A 21,942-nucleotide genomic window follows, 5' to 3' on the forward strand; every position below is an offset into this window, starting at 1 on the left:
AACTAGGTATTGAATGTCCACTGGGTCAGATACAGTACTAGGCATAGCAAGCAAAAATGAATGGGGCCAGGGATTTAGCTCAGTGGTTCCGGCGCTTGCCTCGAAAGCGCAACGTGCCGAGTTCCACCCCCGGTATCAAAAAAATAAAAATAAAAAAATAAAAAACGAACGGTTCCTTTTAATTTGACACAAACAAAACTAAATGAAAGAGTTCCTAGAAAAAATTCATTTTTTAAGAAAGTGCAAACATCTGTAGAAAACTATTGATCATATAACGCCAGAGTAACAAGAATAACTAGTTCTTTGCACAGTTGTTCGGCAGAAGTTTCCTGGATGGATGAGCGTAGAAAAGGAATCAGATCTGACAGATGGGATATTCTAGACAAGGAAAATACAGTGCAGAAAGGAGCAAAAGTAGAAGTAAATAGGTCCTGTGGTAAGAATCCACACCCAGGTGTAATAGGACTGGATTGTTGTGTAAGGGTGGAGTAGGCAATGGATGAAAGCAGCAAAAACCCAAACCAAGGAGTTCACGGTTGAATTCTGAAGGGTGGAGAACGTGACTGAAACAAAATATCTAGGTTTGCTTTTGCTGCCAGTACACATTACAAATGGGCACCACGAAGATAGATTTTTGCATTCATACACCTTCAGCATTTTTCATTATCCGTCAATATGTTTAAGTCCTTTTAGTCCACAACTTTTAAAAAAGTAAAGAAAGACACACTATGAAAAAGTTTTTCCGTAGAAAATAATCCAATACTTAAGATTGTAAGCACTTAAGGTTGAAAGGCAAGGAGAGAGAAGTGGTTTTCTATGCCCCACTTCTTTGCCACTGTGCAGTAAACTTTAAGTCAGAAAAACTGTTTTAACCGATGAGATAATGCCCTTAAAGTGCTTAGCACAGTGTCTGGCCAGTAGTAAGTAAGTCATGGTTATTATTTTGATCTTAGATCTCTCTTAACCGTTTGAGATTCGGGCTTATTTTCAGGGGAAGAAACGGGCCACAGACGGGGCTCTGGGGCTCTGCCAGCCATAGCAATCCCCGATTTCAAGAAAACACCAACTAAATACAGTACTTGCTGAAGAGCAGGCGCGTCCACCCACAACCAGACCTGGGGGCAGGCCAGGCCATGTTTGGGGCTGAAGAACACGCGACACGCCCGACATTTAACACCTACTGGCAGGGCTGAGCTGGAGTCGGTTCTCAATCCCAGCCCCGCCCGCCGTGACGCCAAACTCTGCGCTCGGGGCGGCGGCGGCGAAGGCGGGAGTGGCTTCCCCCCAGCGGGTCGGCCGGGCCCCACCTCCGCCTGGGGCTCCCTCCCCGCCCCTTCCGGCTCAAACCCCGCCCCTAGTCCTCGGCCCCGCCCCTCCCCGCCCACACCCCCTGCCGCGAGCTCGGCGCTTGGTCCTGTCAGCGGCTGCGGGCTGCCACATCCACCCCGACGCTGTGAGGTCACGGACGGGGTCGGTCCGCGGGGGGCGGAGGGACGGAGGGAAGATGGCGGCAGTGGCCGGATGTTGGTGCCGCCTCCCCCAATCCCGGAGCCGGCGCAGATGAGGCGGCTCGGCTGGGGCCAGCGGCGCTTCGGAACCCGAGCTGTGGGGACCCTGGCGGTGGGGCCTGGCCCTGCTCTATGACGGCGCCTCGGCTAGAGTGAGCGGCGGCGGCGACGACGCCTCTTTCGTCCGGCTCTTTCCCTGTCGCTGCGAGTCCGAGCCGCCAGCGGGCGGCGAGGCCGGGATGGAGGACGTTAACTCCAACGTGAACGCGGACCAGGAGGTGCGCAAGCTGCAGGAGCTGGTGAAGAAGCTGGAGAAGCAGAACGAGCAGCTGAGGAGCCGCTCGGGAGCCGTGCAGGGCTCAGGCTCCCTCGGGCCCGGCAGCCCGGTGCGGGCCGGCGTGTCCACCCCCTCGTCTGGGGCTGCGTCCCCGCGGGGCTTCCCCTTGGGCCTCAGCGCCAAGGCGGGCGGCGGGGCCGCGTCTGGCCCGAGGCGGACGAGTAGCGAGGAGCTGCGGGACGCCACCTCCTTGCTGGCGGCGGGCGAGGGCGGCTTGCTGGACGAGGTGGAGCCGCTGCGCCCCGACGAGCTGGAGCGCCTGTCAGGCTGGGAGGAGGAGGAGGAGAGCTGGTGAGCGCGGGGCGCCTGGCCGGGCTGGGCGGGGGCGTGGATGGGCCGGGCCGGGCGCGGGGGAGCGCCTTGCGAGGATCCCCCCTGTAGGACGGCGGGCTTTTGTGTAGCAGGATCGGCCCTCTGGAGGGGACTTGTGGATTTCTTGCTTTGGCCCCAAAAAGCTGAGCTGGAATTGGAGGTTCGAGGCGTGCGTAAAGATAGGGGGTGTAGCTAGTTTTCTTCGGGGTCGGGGACCCTCTGGGTGAGGGACTCGCTTGGTATCTGTGGGTTGGTACAGCTTGAGGTCTGGATCCTCGGAGGAGTCAGAGATGGGAAACTGCTTTGTAGGAAGTGATCCTGCTTTGTGTGAAATACTGGCTTTCGGAAGGTGGCCTGGGCATTTTGGATGTCGCGGAGGGGTCTGCTTGATGAGGTATCACTGGGTGCAGGGTGGGGGTGGGGGCATTCAAGAGTTGTCCGTGCAGCGGTCAGTGTTTGGGGCCAGAACAAGATGGGTGTATTTCTGGTGGGGATGGGGAGTCTGTGTGAATCAGCACTACCCTTTGGGTAAGGGGTGAAGCTTGCTTTGTGTGAAGAGGGCAGAGAATACTGGTGCTTTGTGTGCAGAGCCATGGGTGGAACTAGAACCCTAGTTCATATTTTTTTAAAACACGTATTGGATCAGGCGTTTTTCGGAGCTTTGGAGCTATAGTTATCAAAACCATCTTTTATTTGCCTGTCATCCTTCGGGACAGAGAAAAAGAGCCCTATTTAAAAACCTACCAAAGCTGTATTGAAATAAACCACTTCTTGATAAAATTGTGACCCACATCTTACTACAATTTTCATAAATAAAAGGGGCATGCGAGGCCTTTTCCCTGTATTGAGACTTAAAGATGTCTGTGTGAAATTCTCATTCTCCTAATTCATCCTTTTTAAAGTTTTAATATTAGCTAAAATGTTTCTGTTCGTTGTTGGAACAGAAACTTGTAGTGAAGTGAAAATTCTTCATAGACTGTTATTGCGGGGCTGGAACTTTGAAGTTCTGAGCTTTGCCTGGATTCAGACCTTTCCTTTGCCACTTATATTACGCTTCACTTTTTTTCTTTATTTCATAGAGAAAATTATAGTTCTTACCTCTATAAAGTTGTACAGATTGAAATAATATGTGTCTACTTTTAGCATGGAGTATGGCATATAGTACATTCTCCAAAACTGGCTGCTGTTACCCATAAAGCCTAGTTGTTTAAATCAAGACATACTTAGTGAGCTCTCACATACTGCCATAGAAGTTATTTAAGTGTTGATGCCCATTCACAAGGCAGTTGTGTCATGTTAAGAGCTAAGTTATATGCAGTTAAATAAGGTAGGATATATACAGTGAATTGCTGGAAGAGTGATAGAACTAACTAAGTACTGACAGTGCTCAGAAACTGGGAAGAAAATAATGGTCCAAATAGTAGGGACAAACTAAGGAGGTGGCTTTGGAGTCTGGGAGTGGAGAAAAGTGGGTGGAACATTTTAGGCTCTGACAACTACAAGAAGTATTTGTAACTCCTAGTTAGGAAGGTGTGAATGACAGAAGTACTGGTGAATGAATATATGATGTCAGGCTTTTATTTTATTGCCAAGTGATAACTAAGTATTATTAGAGCTATAGTAGTGACAGTTTTTCATATAAGTGTGAAATCACGTCCTCCCAAAGGAATTCTGGGTATGTGTGCACTTTAAAAGATCCCAGAATCATCCACATACCCACATGTGCATCTTCCAAGGGCTGATGGTAATGACACTCATAATAATGAAGATTAGCTTCACTCATCAGCCCATTTTAGATCATATATTGTTAGAACACATTGACCACACTTGAAGCTAATTAAATCTTTGGCTTCTTTAGTTTCTGAGCATATTTGTTCAGGTAAACCAAGTCTTAGATGTTCTGGTCAGGAGTTTCTTTTGACCAAATGGTTGCTGCTTACTACTCTGATCTGGCTTTATATCTTAATACTATAGATGTCCTGTGCTTTTTCTGAAAATATTTGTGTGAATTAAAAGTTGGATAAATCATATTTAAAGCTTTTTGGAGAGAGTAGGTATCTGTGGCAGATTTCGTGAATCAAGAATTTTTTCTTTCTTAGCAAGCCAAAAATCTTTTATGATTTGTACCCATTATATCTCTTCTTCATCCAAAGGAATAGTTTCCCCCAAAATGTAGGTACCACAAAATGCTAGTCCAGAAGTGTCCAGTAGATACCATCACAAAAAATAATTGGATTCTAGGGTCAAATAAATGTGGGGGAAATGGTTTAACAAAATTACAGATTTCTTTATTTCCGGACTTGGAGATGTGAATGTGTACTGAACATAATAAATCTCTTAAGAATTATGGATTGTTTCCTGAACTTATTTGAGCTCCCAAGGAACTCTAGTTTAGATCCTAGAGAACACACTTAAGCAATAGTGGTCTACAGCTTTGACTTTCTTACCCCGGGTGTAGGGGGTAGGTTCATAAAGTGAACATATTTTACATCATAAGCTAGTACACACATGTGTGGGTAACTGAAACAGAAGTTTTACAAACTTCTGGACACTATTAATGATACACTCTAATGTTTTCTATTTTATTCTGTTTCATTAGGGGAAAAAAATGCCAGTTACCACTCACTAAGCTAATTTTGTGACCCGTTAATGTAGGGTAGCTCTTGCTTTGAAAAATACTGTTCCAGAATCATTCAGCAAAGTCTAGGGAAGGGAGCTGACGTTGTGTGTCAGGTTATACCAGGTAGCCTATAAAGATTTGCTTTTAATTTTTATATATTTATAAGGTAGCTTTCATTTCATAGATAAGGAAACTTAATATCTCTCCTTGAATCAAGTAACACACAGCAGGTGATGGAGCCAAGATGAGAATCCAGGTTTTTGGGGGTTTTTTTTCTGGTACCGGGGATCGAACTCGGGTCCTTGGTGCTTTCGAGGCAAGCAGCGGAACCACTGAGCTAAATCCCTGGCCGAGAATCCAGGTTTTTTATATCAAAGTTTATACTATTCCCACCCAGTTTACTTTTTTCAAATATAATACCTTTTCCACATGAATGACCCCTTTATTGTTTTTTACAGGGCTGTACCATTGAGCTAAATCCCCAGTTCATGAGTAACCCCTTTAAATAATGGAAGACTACTGTCATGTCCTTGCCGAACCTTTCTTTCTACATATTGTTCCTCAGCATAAATAATCCCAGTTTGCTTAATTTTTTTGATAATGGAATTCTACCATGGTTATTTTTATAATTAGCTCTTGCTGCTTGCCTTAGTTACTTTTCTTGTTGTTGAGACAAAATGCCCAACACCAAAGTTAAAGGAGGAAAGATTTATTTTGGCTCATAGAGGTTTCAGTCCATAGTCAGCTGGCTCCAAGGCAGGGAGCCAGCAGTGAAATAGCAAGGTAGCAAGCAGCAAGTGATTGGCAGCAGTCCTCTTACTGTCCCTTATATTCTAACCAGGCTACTCGCCCTTAGGGCAGGTAGCCCTCACACCCAGGGTGGAGCAACCTCAATCCCAGCATCACATCCTTAATCCCAGCTTCACACAACCTAGATCAGTCACCTCCGAAAAGCCCCACCAGTGACAGCATGAGGATTTGGGGGGACATCTAGACACAAGCCATAACATTACTCATTGTCCTTATACATATCTAGAATTGTACTCAGCATTTTAGGTACTCGACCAGAATGTGGTGGGTATACCTTGCTGAGATAGATGCTATGATTTTTTTAAAACCCAGTATTATTTTGAATAAAAATAGCTAAATTCTATTTTTATATATTTTAAAACTGTTAACCATTAACAATTTTAACTTGTTACTTAATATGAGCCAGTAGCATCAACTTTTCCCTTACATGGGCTGTGGAATTAAGTCTTCCTAACCCTATTTTTCTGAAATGAATTTTTAAGCTTAAATATCAAGCTTTCAAATTTTGTTAATCTTGATTTAGGCATTTTTCTGATTTGGAGATTGTTTTCGTAATTGGTAGGTAGATCCACTAGGTCTTCATTCAAATTGTTGACAAAAAATAGTAAAATGACAGAATAAATTACTCTGAAGTGTGCAGTTCAACTAGACTCCCTTCAAGTTAACACCAATCTATTAATGTGGTTTGTAGTTCAATAACTATTAGTTCCACCTATTATTGGCAGGCCAATGTGATGTTTTGTTTGCATGGATATCATGAAAGATTTTGCCAAATGCCTTCCTATGATTAAATTATAATGTGCCTATAGTTTTCTTATCTGAAATGAAGTAAACCTATTAAAATAGAAATTGCAGTTAATTTGGTTCAACTTGTTCATGGTAAGTTCTGGCTTTTATGGAATCACTTTTTTTTAAACTTCACAAGCATTGAGTTTAACTCAATTTTGGGTTTTTCAGTGACTCAATTTTCTGTTCTGAATTTCTAGACACTGTTTATTTTTCTTTTTAGAAATTATCATATTTTCTCTGATCTGAGCTTTTTAACCATGCCCTTTATCTTAGTTACTTTTCTCATTGCTGAGACAAAATACCTGACAAAGTTAAAGGGTTTATTTTGGCTCACAATTTGTAGAGGTTTCAGTCCATATGATTATCAGTTGTCTCCAAGGCAGAGTGGCATGGCAGAGGGGTGTCACAGAGGAAAAAGTTAATGGCGGGCAGAAGGCAGCAAAAGCAGCAAGCAGCAACAACAGCAGCCCTCTTTTGTCTCTTATATTCTATCTGGGCTATTAGGGCAGGTAGCCCTCACAGCCAGGGTGGAGCACACTTAGGCCTATCAATGCACCATGAATCAATCCTAGCATTACATCCTTAATCCCAGCATCACACACTACATCCAGCCACCTCTGAAAAGCTCCATCTTTGACCACAGGAGGCTTTGAGATACAACCCTATATCTTGTTCTCCATATCTTTTTCCCCCTACTAGTGCTGGAGATCGAACCCAGGGTTTTGCACATACTAGGCAATCACTGTAGTACTGTGCTATACCCCCAGCCCTCCGTGATACTTTTAAGTAAAATGATTCAGAGTTAAAATTTCTATTTTTTTCATCATATGGAGGAGTAGGCCTAAATGCATAAAGTATATGCTTGCTGTTATCACTTTGCTTCATTTCAACTTCAGTTTCCTTTGAGGAATCTTCTGCTCTCACCATTTGACTTGTTTTGTTCTTTTTTTTTTTTTGGATACCTGGGATTGAACTCAGGACCTTGAGCTTGTGAGGCAGGTGCCGAAACCACTGAGCTAAATCCCCGGCCCAGACTTGTTTTGTTCTTTTAAGACAGGGTCTCACTTTGTAGTTCAGGCTGGTCTTGAACTTACTGTGTAGCCCAGTCTGGATTTGAACTCATAGCAATCTTCCTCCCTCAGCCTTTTGAGTGCCGGGATTACTGGCTTGCACCACCATACCCAGCTTTGTTACTATTTTAAATAAACTTAGTATTCATTGATGAGGGGAAAGTTAGGACCTGACTTTTCTATTAAAGTATCTTAATGTTGTTTTCTCCATCCCTACTATAAATTGTGTTAATTGAAGAGAAATTTCCTTTTGGACAAAAAAGGAGTGTATTTGTAAAATACCTTCTAAATGAGTGTTAGGTTTTTTTTTTTTTCTTCATCTATTCTGCTACACCGGTGTGGATGAGAGCTTAATATTATGTCTATATTTATAGACTTCATTCCCTAATAAATATTTATTACTTAAAATCAGTAGTTAGTACCAAGAAGTTTGTCATTATCTTTCTTCTTCTTCCTCCTCCTCCTCCTCCTCTTCTTCTTCTTCTTCACTTTTTTTTTTGTACCAGAGATCAAACTTGGGACCTTGCACTTGTGAGGCAGGCTACAGAACCACTAAGCTAAATCCCCAGCCCTCGTTTTTTAACCTTGAGAGATCCATTATTACTGACATAAATTTCCTAAATCTGCAGTATAGACAGATTAAGGGTAAAGATGATAGGGGAAATTGATATAAATTGTCAGACTCTGCAAGGCTCCTGGGAACTTTTGCTGAGCATAAAATCATAGACAAGTGAATTTAAGAGTAGACTTTGGGGGCCAGGGATTTAGCTCAGTGGTGCCGCTGCCTGCCTCGAAAGCACAAGGACCCGAGTTCAATCCCCATACCAAAAAAAAAAGTAGACTTTGGAACATGGATCGTGCCTTTACTTTGTTTTGTTTGTTTTTTGTGATGCAGAGGATTGAACTCAGGGCTTCACATATGCTAGACAAGGGCTCTACCACTGTGCTACACCCTTGGCTGTTACTTTAGATCAATTATCTCTTATGTTTTTATCAGGACACTTCTAACTCAAACTGACTTCTCATCAGTTTTATTTTTATTTATTTATTTTGTTTTCTTTTTTTTTTTTCATCAGTTTTATTGATAAATTTCCTCAACTTAGACATAGTTAGGTACATGGTTTTTATTATTTTTTTCAGTTATGCTCTTCTGAAAGTTAATTTATTATACAACCTCTTGGTTTTATGTGCATTTTCTGTAGGGTAAATTTGCCTGCAATTTAATTTGATAAGGTTAAGTTAATAAAGAAGTATCATTTGTATAATTATCACCACTTACCTGAATAGTTTGGTGGTGCTTCACTCACTGATTAACATCTTGGGAAGTTTTGTTTTCTATATTCTTCTGTACCAAAGAGATACTAATTTTAAAGTAATGTGCTTCATGTGTGCACACATGCATGTGTGTGTGTTTTTTTTAGATGAATCAAAAATTTTGTATCTGGGGCTGGGGATTTAGCTCAGTGGTTTCGCCACTTGCTGCACAAGCACAAGGACCTGAGTTCAACACCTAGTACCAAAAAAAAAAAAAATTTGTAACTGAATGAGTGTTATATTCTCTTCCTAGTAGTGATTTTCCAGTAATTCTAATATGGCTTTTAATTTTTTTCATTACTGGAACAAATACTTAGAGCCGCTATGTGTAACACAATGTTGGGAAGTCTGAGAGATATGGTAGTGCAAGATTTTGCTTTCTTAAAAAATGGAATTCAGGGCCTGGGGATTTAGCTCAGTGGTTTCGCCACCTGCTGCACAGGCGCAAGGACCCGAGTTCGATCCCCGGTACCAAAAAAAAAAGAAAAAAAATGGAATTCAGCTAGGAAGGGCCCCATGTTTGATAAAATATATTGTAATTATTATTTGAACATGTTTTGTGTACAGAGTATCATAAGGGATTTTATGCATGTTAAATTAGTTCATTTGCGATATTTTGAGTTATCACCATTTTAATTATAGGAAAAATATATATAATATATATATAATGTAAGACTTGGTGTATAGTTCGGTGACATCAATTATATTCATGTTCATATGCAATCATCAGCACCATTCATCTCTAGATCTCTTTCATCTTATCCTGTTGAAACCTGATAAACAGTAACTGTCCATGTAATCTTCAGTCTCTGGCAACCACCGTTCTACTTTCCATATCTTATGAATTTGACTACTATAGGTACTATACCTTATATAAATGGAGTTATGCAATATTTCTTTTGCATCTAGCTGATTTCATTTATCATTATGTCTTCAAAGTTCATTTATTTTGTAACATATGTAGGTAATTCCCATTTTATTGTAGAGAAAGCTAAACCCAAAGTTATATACCTGATAGAGTGCCGTTGATATTTACATATTGAAAGTCATAGCTGATGAGTGTTTGATCTTGATGTATTTAGGCCATAGATATTTAGTTTGAAGATGAGAATACTTTCTAAATATTTAAAGGATTAGTAGATTTACTCTGTAACTCTGGAGGTTGTCATTAGAACAACAGTTATAAATTAGAGGAAGGAAATTTTTGATTTAATATATGGAAGAATTTTCTAATAAAGCTGTTTTTGGGTGGTATGGACTGCCTTAAGAAATTATTGGAAGTAGCCTTCAAAAGACTACTGAGTGGTACTGGAGCATGGGATATTAACAAAGAAGTAAGTTGAATAAGGTAACTTCTGAGTGTTCCTATAATTCTGTGTTCCTGTAATTAAAACATTGCAATTTATGTGGGATGTGTAATATACCTTCCTTCAAGACAAAATGCCAAGTTTAAATAGAGGAGAGATCTTTGGAAAAGGAAGCATCATAGATGTTTTTCTAAGTCTGTGGCACATTTCTCTTAATATCCTCAGTAATGGCCAGTTGTTTGCCTCTTGAGGGAAGATTTGAATTTTGAAAATTATCAGAAATCATTATTATGCCTAGTAAATAAAAATGGTTAGCAAGATACTTAAAAGTCCTTAGCAGTCCAATGCTAATTTACTGGTTCCCTGGATTTAGTTGCTTTTGTCAGAATGCTTCAAGAACACTGATTTTTTTTTTTAACCTTTGATGTTCATTTTGCATATAGTACCCTTTTTCTTTTCACTTTTTCCTACTCCTACCAAAATCTTTATTCTTCAAGTCCCAACACTCATTGTCTCTCTTTATAAAATTCTCTTAAAGTTTTCTACTTGGTTTACTTCTGCAGTGCTAATCTATCATTGTTTATATGGGTTTTTATAGGGCATATTTAACACAGCAATGTTTTGCTTTGGTCTCTCTAATCTGGATTGTGAGCAGTTTAAGCAGAAGAACAGTATCATATTCATCTTTATATTTCTGAACAGCATTACAGTATCTTATCTATTGTAAGAATTCAGCTACATCAGACTAAATTGAATCAATGTGATTAATGGTGCTATTAGGCTAAAATGAAGGGAAGCTATAAAATAATGAGACAAAATTTCTTGCATAATTCTTATACCAGTTATAGATGAGGAGTTTCACACATATTCAACAGCAGTGGCTAATTTGTACTCTGCTCAGATGAATTAAAGAAGAAAATATAGTTTCAATACAATGTCTGATGTTAAAAATCAGTTTCAAAATTAACCAAAATAGTAATACGGTATATTTGGTGGGAATATAGATGAATTTTGTTTTAAACTCCTTTGTATGTTTTTGTAATTTGTAAATTTTCTGTTAGTAACACAAATTGCTTTTAGAGTAGAAAAACAGTAATATTAATAATATTTTAAGTTAATTTCATTGCCCTGTGGTTATGTAGGTTTGAAAAACCATTGACGTTTTTCTTAGTAAAGAAATTATATAATATATATGGGGGATGGAGAGGGGAAGAGAGAGATCACAAATGAAGATTTTTGGTTCAAATAAATTTAGATGGAGATTTTTGATAGAACTGGAGCCCAAATCAACTGATCTACATGAGCTTATGATGTATTATTCTTTTTTTTAACTTTCCATTTTAAACATGAAATTCAACAAGTGTAACTTAAAAATTTTATCAGATTTATCTAAATAAACTGTGTAGTCTATGTTCTGAAAAACAAGAAACTTCTCTATTTTTAGGAATATCAGAAAAGGAACCCCAGAGCTGTGTAGTTCTCACATCCCTGAGCCTTCTAGGTCACTAATGTTGCTATTGCTCCTCAGTTTAGTCTTTGGGACCAATCTGTGTGTACATCTCTGTGCCAGACTTCACAGGGAACCTGGCCCTAATGCCCTAGGACTGTTTGCCTTCTCCTTCTGCTTACTCAGACACCTGCTTCCTTGCCTTTCTCCAAAGAACATATCTATAACTATCTATAAATTAGTGTGATTTTGACATGGCTTTTTAAAAAAAGATAATTTGTTAGTAAAAAGCATAACTGATGTCTTAATGTAAATAGATTCAGTTGCACCATATCTTTAAAAAAAATTTTTTTTTTGCTTAAATTCTTTTATTGGTACATTTTAGGTATACAATACGTTTACATTTATCATTGGGTGCTTGTACCTGTACATGATGTATCTTTTTTCTTATTTTTTCCCCATTACCTGTGCTCCCTTCCCTATTTACAAAGACTTTGCTTCCATTTTTTCCTTTTCCTATAATTTTTTCTTTCCCTTCTTTCCTTTCCCCTTCCTCTCCCTCTTCCCCACCCCTTTGGATCTTTTCTTCCTATTTCAAATTATCAATTATTCATTTTAATCATTTTAATCCTTATTTACACTTTCAGTTTCTTACACCAGAGAAACTATTCAGTATTTACACATGTGTGTCCTATTTATTTCACTTAAAGAGTATGGCCTCAATATGCATCCATTTAGCTATAAATATCTGTAGTTTCTCATTCTTTATGGCTGAGTAGTACTCCATTTTATTAAAAAAACCACATCTTTATCCAGTTTCCAGTTGATGGGCACTTGGGTTGTTTCCAAGCTTTCGCTATTACAAACTGTGCCGCTGTAAACATGGGTGCACATATATCACTGTGGTATGATTCTTTTAATTCTTTGGGGAAGATCCCCAGCAGGGGAATACCTGGGTCAAATGGGACCTCTAGCCCTAGTTCTTTGAGATATCTCCGTACTGATTTCCACAGTGGTTGCACCAGTCTGCCCTCCCACCAACAATGGAGAAGGGTTCCTTTCTCCCCACACCCCCACCAGCATTTGTTATTGGTTGATTTCTTGATAGCAGCCATTCTTTGTGGGGTGAGGTGGGATCTCAGTGTCGTTTTCATCTGCATCTCTCAAATGAACAGTGATGTTGAACATTTTTTCATATGTTTATTTGGTGCTTTTACTTCTTTGTCTGAGGAATGTCTTGCACCATTTCTTTTCTTTTTTTTTTTTTTTTTGGTACCGGGGATCGAACTCGGGTCCTTGCGCTTTCGAGGCAGGCAATGGAACCACTGGGCTAAATCCCCGGCCCTCTTGCACCATTTCTTATAGCAATGATTTGTACTAGTCGCAGCACATTACATTTGACTTCTATTGTGTGAGTTTTTAATAGCAAAAATGAATTGGTAAAAGCACGTAGGATTTAAAACTTTCAGTAATGTAAGTGCTTATTTTGCCTGTTTTATTTACTCAAAATTACATCCTTTGGATTCTTTCATTTTGGAATCTAAATTATGAAGAAAGTGAACATGTTTAAGAGCAAACTATTTAAGAGGAAGGTTTTGAAATATATCTTTAAATTGAGAGTGGCTGAAAAATCCAAAACATAGAGTTTGATTTGATCTGGGAAAAGCCTCAAGTTCTAGAGTAAAATTGAACTTTTGAAAAGGGTATTAAAGGACCATAGGGAGAAAAGAAAAAGAGATTGTATCTCTTGGAAATAATAAAACCAAGATAACATAGTACTACAGTATCTGATTTAAAATTTGTGAAAATATTTGGAAAAATAGGATGAAGTAAATAGAGATTTAGGATTGGAAATGTAGCTCAGTGGAGAGTGCCTGCTTAGCACAAGAAAGACCCTGCGGGGCAGGGGATTTAGCTCAGTGGTTCCACCCACCTGCCTCACAAGCACAAGAACCTGAGTTCCATTCCTGGTACCAAAAAACAAAACAAAGCAAGACCCTGCATTTGATTCCCAGCACTGCTAAAAACAAAAAACCAAGATGAATCAAACCATCTCCCACTTGTACAGTTTACCAGAAGGAAACCTCTCTCATACACAGCCCTTCACTTCTCTATTTAAGAGCTTCTGCTCATCTCCCTGTGAGAAAATAAAAAGCACTGGATCACATGTGCTTATTTAAGGGTTATTTTGTTTGAAAAATGTGAATCAGAAGCAGGGGTGGGCAGGTGAAGCCTGTCAGTGACTCTTGACTGATACGCTTGAGGAATGGATTTAATAATGGATTTATCAAGTTAACACAGAGGTTTGTAGTATGTATTTGGCACCTAACCAGTGCTACTATATTTTATAATTATGATTTTAGATGGTATATATTTAATACCTATTCAGTAGCTATAGAAAGAATACTTTTAGTAATTTCAATATTTTTTTAAAGTTGAATTTAATGATTCTCCTGCTTCAGCCTCTTAAGTAATTGAATTACAGGCATGTGCTACCACACCAGGCTTCATGTATGTATCTTTTGAGTAGGCCTATTCCTTTCCGCTATAAGAGGAAGAGATAATGGATCTTGTGTTGACTTGTCACAATGAAATTCTTGTTTTCCACTGATTATTCTTAGCCAGGGCTGATCTAGAGAAAATTAAAAAAATAAAACAACACAAAAAACTGATGAGGGCTGGGGATTTTTAGCTCAGTGGTTTTGCCACCTGCTGCACAAGTGCAAGGACCCAAGTTCAATCCCAGGTACCAAAAAACAAACAAACAAACAACCAAAAAAAAACTGATGAATCTTAGAAACCTGAATCTGGATGTCTGGAACTTGATGAGCAGGTGGCACCTATGAGTGGCAGTGCCACCTATGAGTGGTGAAAGGCTAACCAGATCTGTGTGAGGTGTAATAATCTAGTTTTACCTTAATTCACCTTTGAACACCCCTATGTGAGATATAATAATCTAATTTTATCCTAGTTCATTTTTTAATTCTTGTCTAATACCATACCTCACCAACAATAGCTGCATAAATATTTATTCAAATGACTGAGTGGAGCATGAATGATACCAAGCTTTCAAGATGCTTAGAATTTGACTGGATCTGGGCCTTGTGATACAAGCCTGTAATCCCAGCACTCAGGAGGCTGAGGCAGGGTTGTTGTGAGTTTGAGGCCAGCCTTGGGTGCATGATGAGTTCAAGACCAGCCTGAACTGTGTCAAGGCCCTGTCTGAAAAAAAAAAAAAGAATCTGGGTAAAGAATGAACACAGAGTTCAGTTATTTCTGAAACCAATAACCAAAATTCATAGAAAAAAAAAAGTTTATATGGACTTGAGTGTGAAAGCTGGGAATTTAGATTTATACAAAGATATTTGATAGATAACAAGAAAAACCCTTCTACAACTTTTTAGGCCCCCACACCTGGCTTAAAAAATCATTTTATTCTACTGTGTTGTGTAAAGAGTATTAAAGCAGTATTTCTCAATTTTATTATTTTTTTCTTTTCTGTAAAGACTTGTAGAATGTGTAGCAACATCTCTGTTTAACCAAAAATGTCTCTAGATATTATCAGATATCCTCCAACAAAAAACAATTATTCTAAGATTAAGAACCATTGCCCTAAAGGATACTTTTTAAAATTTTTTTTACCTTAGGGAAGGGTAAGCAGGGTGAAGGGTTTCAAAAGTGATCAAGGTATGACTCACATATGTACCAGGTCCCCCAAACGAATGTAAATATTAATGGACAGTACATATAAACCAATCAAATTTTTAAAATAAATAAAAACCCTCAAAATATAGAGGGGTCTAGAGGGATACTTATGGTATGGTATCAGCTTGAGCAAAAATAGTGTCAACTTGACCAAGATTAAATATTTTGCAATACAGGCTGAGTTTCCCTTATCCAAAATGCCAGGGACCAGAAGTATTTCAGATTTTGGAATAGTATTTATGTACATATAACAAAGTATCTTGGAGATGGGATCCAAGTCTAAACCTAGAATTTATGTATGCTTTGTATATAGTGTATATACGTAGCCTGAAGGTAACTTTATATAATATTTTAGTGCAGAAATCATGTTTCCTGATGTGATATTTTCCACTTGGCATTAAGTCATCACTCAAAAGTTTCAGATTTTGTAGCATTTTGATGCTTTTTTTTTTTTGGTTCTAGGGATCAAACTCAGGATCCTGAGCTTTCGAGGCAGGCATCAGAACCACTGAGCTAAATCCCCAGCCCTATGTAGCATTTTGGATTTTGGGTTTTCTAGATTAGGGTACTTATCATATTCTACTTAGTTTACACTATTTACATTTTCTAAGTCAAAAATAATACTGTTCTGAAAATTAGGAATAACCAAGTGTAATTTATTGTGCAACCTGTATACTGTTTGAGGGCTAACTAGACAGACTACTCGGGCACCAGGCATTACAACTTCCTTTGACAAATTGGAATGGTCACCCAAAGTAAGAATAAACATTTGCTGACTAACTGTGGATGCAGCACAATGTTAAGATCATAAGAAGTAGTTATAAAAACTTTGGTGGTTAGACCATCATGAAAAAGTAAGGCTTTTTCATAAAAATTGAAAGGAAGGTTTGGTTTAAGAAAATGTAAAGGAAATTATTTTTTATTCTCATAGTGAAAAGAGCTGTGAAGAAGAACATCTGTGGGCTAAGCTGTCTATGCTGCATGAAGTTGATCTTTTAGTTGGTCACTTTAGCGACATGAGAATTTTTTACTGGAGTTAGAGGCTGTAGTTTAGGATCAGGTACTGTAGGATCTTGAAAACTAAGCTCTGGGCTGTATCTGATGGGAAATTTTTGGACTGTGGAACAGTGTTATACAGATCTGTGTTGTTGGTGTTGTTGTTGTTTTTCAGATCTGTGTTTTAAAGAGGTAAGTGAGGGAGGGTAGAGAATAGATTGGAAAGCTGAAAGTCTGGAATGTACAAGATAATCAGTTAAGATTATTGTGCTGGTCTGTATTTGCTCAGATAGACCCTAGACTACAGTGAGGTCTGTGGAAATGAAAAGGTGGATTTGACAGATATTAATGAGTTAGTAGATGTGTTGATTGAATATGTGGAGACAGAAAGCAGTCAAAGTTAGTTCAAAATTTTTCATTTATGTACTGGGAAGTATACACTGTGTACGTTTTCATACCTTCAGATCATCACCTGTAGCTTTGGTAAGTGTTATGGGAAAAAAAAAAAACTGATGAGAAAGGGAAGAAAGTTAAAGGACAGGGCACCAGGGCACTAGATTAAACTTAGCTTCCTATAGAAACTGGGAAATTTTGATTATTGTCACTTGGGAGAGAACTTGTTTAGTTATTGGTATTTTCTAAGGAATAAATAAGGTGAAATTAGTAAGAAATAAAGTAGAAAAAATTTGGTTCTGTTGATCTTACAACTGGGTAACTGAATGGTAACTCTAAGAAAAACTTTTAAATTTTCATTGTTATATATTTCAGGAAAAAATGTACTGCTCTATTATGAACTCTTTATAGTTATTTCTTTCCTTCATTATGTGATAGTTGACTTTCTCTTCTACCATGTTGTAAGTAGTTTTCTTTAAAGGATGATAGGAAATATTCTTATTCCTACCCCTGAGAAGCTTAAAGTTCCATATGGGGACAGTTAGAAGAGTATATCCAAGTATATGTAAGTATATACACCTACAAACTCCAGCAATGGAAGAATAGATTGGGTTTCTTTTAGGCCATTGTGAGTTCTAAAAATAGTCCACCCAAATGCATTTTGTGCCTTCTGACTAACTTCAGGAACCCTCCCATACCAGCCTGTCTCCATATGCGTCTCTCAAAAGACAGAATATCTGGACTGTTCTTCTTAATGTTAACATAAGCAGAGTTCAGTAAACCATTTTCCTTTACTCTGCCCTGGCATGTAACTTAAAATATCAATAAATTTTCTTTAGCACTTCAGTTATCTAATATTTCAGGCTAGCCTGTTTTTAAACACATCTATATGCACACATTTATGTTTCCTCCTTATTATCTTGTTCATATTTTCACTAAAAAGATAAGCTTTTATTTTGTAATAATTCAAGAAGCTACTTTTAGAATCTGTAGGAATACTATAAATTTTAAAATTTTCTGAGAAAACAGGTATTTAGTTTTTGGGGTTTTTTTGGTACCGGGGATTGAATTCGGGTCCTTGTGCTTGCGCAGCAGACGGTGAAACCACTGAGCCAAATCCCTGGCTCCAGGTATTTAATCTTTTCAGTGTTAATAAACTGTTGTTGCCCGTGTTTTGTGGATTCTAACTTTACCCTCTCGTATCGTTTCACAAGTAATATTTTTTATAGAATCTATATTAACAATAAAAATATAAATTTTTAAAATCTAGCCTTAGATGACAGAATCATTGAAGGTCATTATGGCCATTACTGTAGGATTTGAAGAATTTGAAGGATTTGTTAAAAGTTAAGATTTTTTTTTGGCCAGAACTACCATGGCTTCTACAGTAAGAACCTGTATGTGTATATTATATATGTATATGCAGTTGTAGCTGAAAAGATTTGTATTAGTCAGTATACATTAAAAAAAAATTGTCTCTTGCAGCTATTGCCACATTTACAGAGTCTGGTATAATTGGAGACTCCTGGTCTCAATGTTTTTTCTCAAAAGAAGCAACTCAGTTTCTGATTAACACACTCTAGCTCTTTATTCATGTTATGACTAGGGCTGGGGATTTAGCTCAGTGGCTCCGCTGCCTGCCTTTGCAAGCTGAAGGACCCAAGTTTAATCCCCGGTACCAAAACAAAAAAAAAAAAATCCATATTATGACTTTAAACATTGTCATCCTGGTTTTTAGTCAGTGTTAATTGAGATGCAAATATTTAACATCTGTAAATGTCTTCATTGGGGATTATGTATTAAACTTGAAGGAATCTCTATTCTTTTGCTTTTAATGTGCCATACTCAGTAAATAGGTACAGAGCCATGATTTTGAAGTATTAAAGTCTAATTATTTTTCTTGGCCTATAAGAAATTTCCACAGTAATCTCAAATTTATTTCAATAACAGTTTCAATTTAATTTTATCTTAAATTAAGTTAAATCTTTGTTTTCCTTAGTTTCAGTAGCCTATTTTCAGTGGACTACAATATGTAAAGTTATTCCTATAGTCATCATAAATTCAGCCAAGTAATTACAGTCTTGTTTCTTATTTCCATCTTTTAATTATGTCTGCTATGTGTGTGTGCACGGAAAGTCCAGAGAGATATACTCCAAACTGTAAGTAACTTTGAGGCATAGTTTTGGTAAGGGAAAAGGTTATTATCACTGCCTACATTTGTTGTACACTTCTGTGTTGCTGAGAGTTGTTACATTTTAAAAAATAATTATATTGTTGTTTTTATCACCATATTATAGAAGGGGTGTGTGACATATGAGCCAAAATGTGACTTCTTATTGTCAGCTTGAGATCATTCACAGTTGTATTTCTAATAATGCTCAGTATTCTCAGTAATAGTTATAAATTACATTTGAAAGTGTTTAGCTCTTTTTTACTAATTATTCCAAGGTATAGGTGTCCCAAATTTTTGGCTTGTCTGGGCCACATCAAATGAAGGAGAATTGTCTTGGGCCTTATATAAAATATATAGTTAGTGTATATAAGTAACAAAACTTCCTTTATTTTAAAATATTTTTATTATAACATTTTAAAAGTGGCAACATAAACATAAAACTAATGGAATATTTGTGTAAAAATATCTTGTTTGGGTAAAACGAATACATCAATGTCTGGTTTAGTAGAAGTAGTTGCAATTCTTAGTGCATACTCAAAGTACTCATCAGACATTTTTGGTCTAATTTTACTCCTCATTTGCATCATCTTTGGAAATAGTTGTTCACAAATGTATGTATTTCCAAAAAATGATTATTATAAGTAAAGCATGATTATGAAGCAAGGGATTTTTTTTTTCTGGAAAGAAAGATCATAGTAAAGAGACATGATCAAATTTTTCTATGAGTTGAATGTTTGATTGCAACTCTATACATTCCTTTTGGAAATTCACTGGTAATGTATTTATGTTGACTAAAAATGGAGCCGCAGATATACCTACACATGTGTGAGTAAGTATCAGTAATCACTGTGTTTTACTTGCTAAGTTGCACAAGTAGTACACACAAGTTTTGATTTGCTTGACTCTGTGTAGGAGCACAGGAGGTGGAGTGAACACCACTCTGTGCCCTCCCCTTCAGCCCCTGCCGTCTCCCTTTAAGTACCACACATAATAGAGTCAGGAAAAATATTACTGAAAATCACATAATAGCGTTAAAAATTTACAATCTTGTGTGATTGCATTACTAGCTGTCCAGAGCTGCAGTGTGGGCAGTGAACCAAAGGTTGGACATGCATATTCCAAATGAAAAAGTGATATCTTCAAAGGCCAATTTATTTAGAACCAATTTTAACAGTTTTATTGAAATATAATTTACATACCATAAAATTCACCAGTGTAAAGTATACTATGTTTTTTGATATTCAGTGATTCCCAGTATATTTAGAGTTGTTAAGCCATCACTATAATTTAGTTTTAGAATATTTTCTACATGTCCAATATAAATCTTGCTAGTGGGCTGGGGATTTTGCTCAGTGGTTCCACCACTTGCCTCACAAGCACAAGGACCTGAGTTCAATACCCGGTACCAAAAAAAAAAAAGAAATCTTGTTAGTAACTTCCCATTCCTGTTCTCTCCACTGCCCTGTCCCATGACTAGCCAACCACTGAACTACTTTCTTCATAGAGTTGTTTGTTCCAGACATTCCATGTTAATGGTATCACACGATATGTGGTGTTTTTTGACTGTCTTTTATTTAAAAGCAAAATGTTTTTTAGGTATATCTACATTGTAGCATTTTTATTGCCCGTAGCACATATTTTAAATGCCTTTTTTCAAATTATAAATACAAACCCAAAAAAATTAAACAGAAGAAAATGAATAAAGTAAATCTCATAGTTAGAATGGGAGTTAGGGATAGAATTTCCTGAATGGCCACAAAGATACTTTGTTAAAATACCTTGCTTCACTATGTTTTTTTGTTTGTTTGTTTTTTCAATTTTAATTTTTTTTTTTTTTTTTGGTACCGGGGATTGAACTCAGGACCTTGCACTTGCACGGCAGGTGCCGGAACCACTGAGCTAAGTCTACCCAGCCCTTCACTATGTTTTATTAATTGGACCACCTAATATAGTTTCAGGGGGATATTCAAGAAAGGTTTTTCTGAAGAATTGATACATAAGCTGAGACTCAGAAGAAAGTAGAAATGAGCTGAGTGAAATGGGGCAGGAGAGGGTGAGGTAAGCAGTGTGCTTGCTTGCTTCAAGCAAGAGGAACAACATGCACAAGTGACCTAGCAGCAAAGTGTTGGGCTTTCCAGGAATAGAAATTCATTCCATATGGCTGTTAGATTTGGGTGGTAGAGGAAGGTGAGAAATGAAGCAAAAGAAGTACTGCAACAGTTAGGTCATCAGTCAGGTCTCAAAAAGTGCTGGACCATTTTTGGAAGAAATTCTATCCTAAGAGTAAAAGAAATCTGACTCAGTTTTAAAATAGAGTCAGATTTGTATTTTGGAGAAGACTTTGTCTGAAATGTATAGAATAAATTGGAAGGGAGCAAAACTAGACATTTTCAAATTTTAGAAAAAATTTTTCTTTTTCAAAATTTGTCCTTGGCATTTTCATATAAATTTTTGAATTAGCTTGTCAATTTCTTTAAAAATGTCTACTGAAGTTTTCTACCCAGATTGTGTTGATCAGTTTGGTGGAATAAACATCTTGACAATACTATTGAAAGTTCAGATCTACTGTGTATTTCTTCATTAGTTGTCTTTTTCATATGGAGAGGGAGGGCACTGGGGATCCAACTCAGGGAACTGAAATGTGGGATCCTCCCACCGTGCTGGGACTACATGGGTGCTACTAAACCAGCTATTCAGGTCTTCTTTAATTTCCCTTAGTAGTGTGTAGTGTTTTATAGTTTGTAATATGTGAGTTTTATACTTTGTTAAATTTTTAAGTATTTTAACCTTTTTGATGCTGCTGTAAATAAAATCAGTTGTATATTCAGATTATTCATTGATACTATATAGAAATATAATTAATTTTTTGCTTATTAATCTTATATCTTGTGACCCTGTTAAACACATTTATTACACTTGATGTTTTATTTTGTATTGTTATTTGGATGATTCCTACCTATGTAGGATTTTCTGTACACAGGATTATGTCTGTGAATAAACACAGTTTTGCTTCTTTCTGTACCATCTGGATGTCTTTAATTTCTTTTTCTTGCCTTACTCCACAGGCTGGACACTCGAGTACAGCATTTAATAGAAGTGGTAAACATGCACAATTTTACTTTATTCCCAGTCTTGGGAGAAAGCATTTAATCTTTTATTAC

At 37.7% G+C, this 21,942-nt stretch overlaps 1 protein-coding gene across 2 annotated transcripts in view; it reads left to right on the top strand.

Annotated features, from left to right (window-relative positions):
- Positions 1-1,459: 1,459 nt before the first annotated feature.
- Slain2 (SLAIN family member 2) overlaps positions 1,460-21,942 on the top strand; it is a 76,517-nt gene continuing 56,034 nt past the window's right edge. For both annotated transcript variants that reach the window (XM_004849749.4, XM_004849750.4), the window contains exon 1: positions 1,460-2,136. In XM_004849749.4, coding sequence (XP_004849806.1) covers positions 1,748-2,136 — 389 coding nt within the window. In that variant the 5' untranslated portion in view covers positions 1,460-1,747. The remainder of the gene's footprint in view (positions 2,137-21,942) is intronic.

The sequence above is a fragment of the Heterocephalus glaber genome, unplaced genomic scaffold (genome assembly GCF_053883595.1).
Source record: "Heterocephalus glaber isolate CG9 unplaced genomic scaffold, H.glaber_assembly_v1.0 deba00001509, whole genome shotgun sequence".
NCBI classification, from domain to species: Eukaryota; Metazoa; Chordata; class Mammalia; order Rodentia; family Bathyergidae; genus Heterocephalus; species Heterocephalus glaber.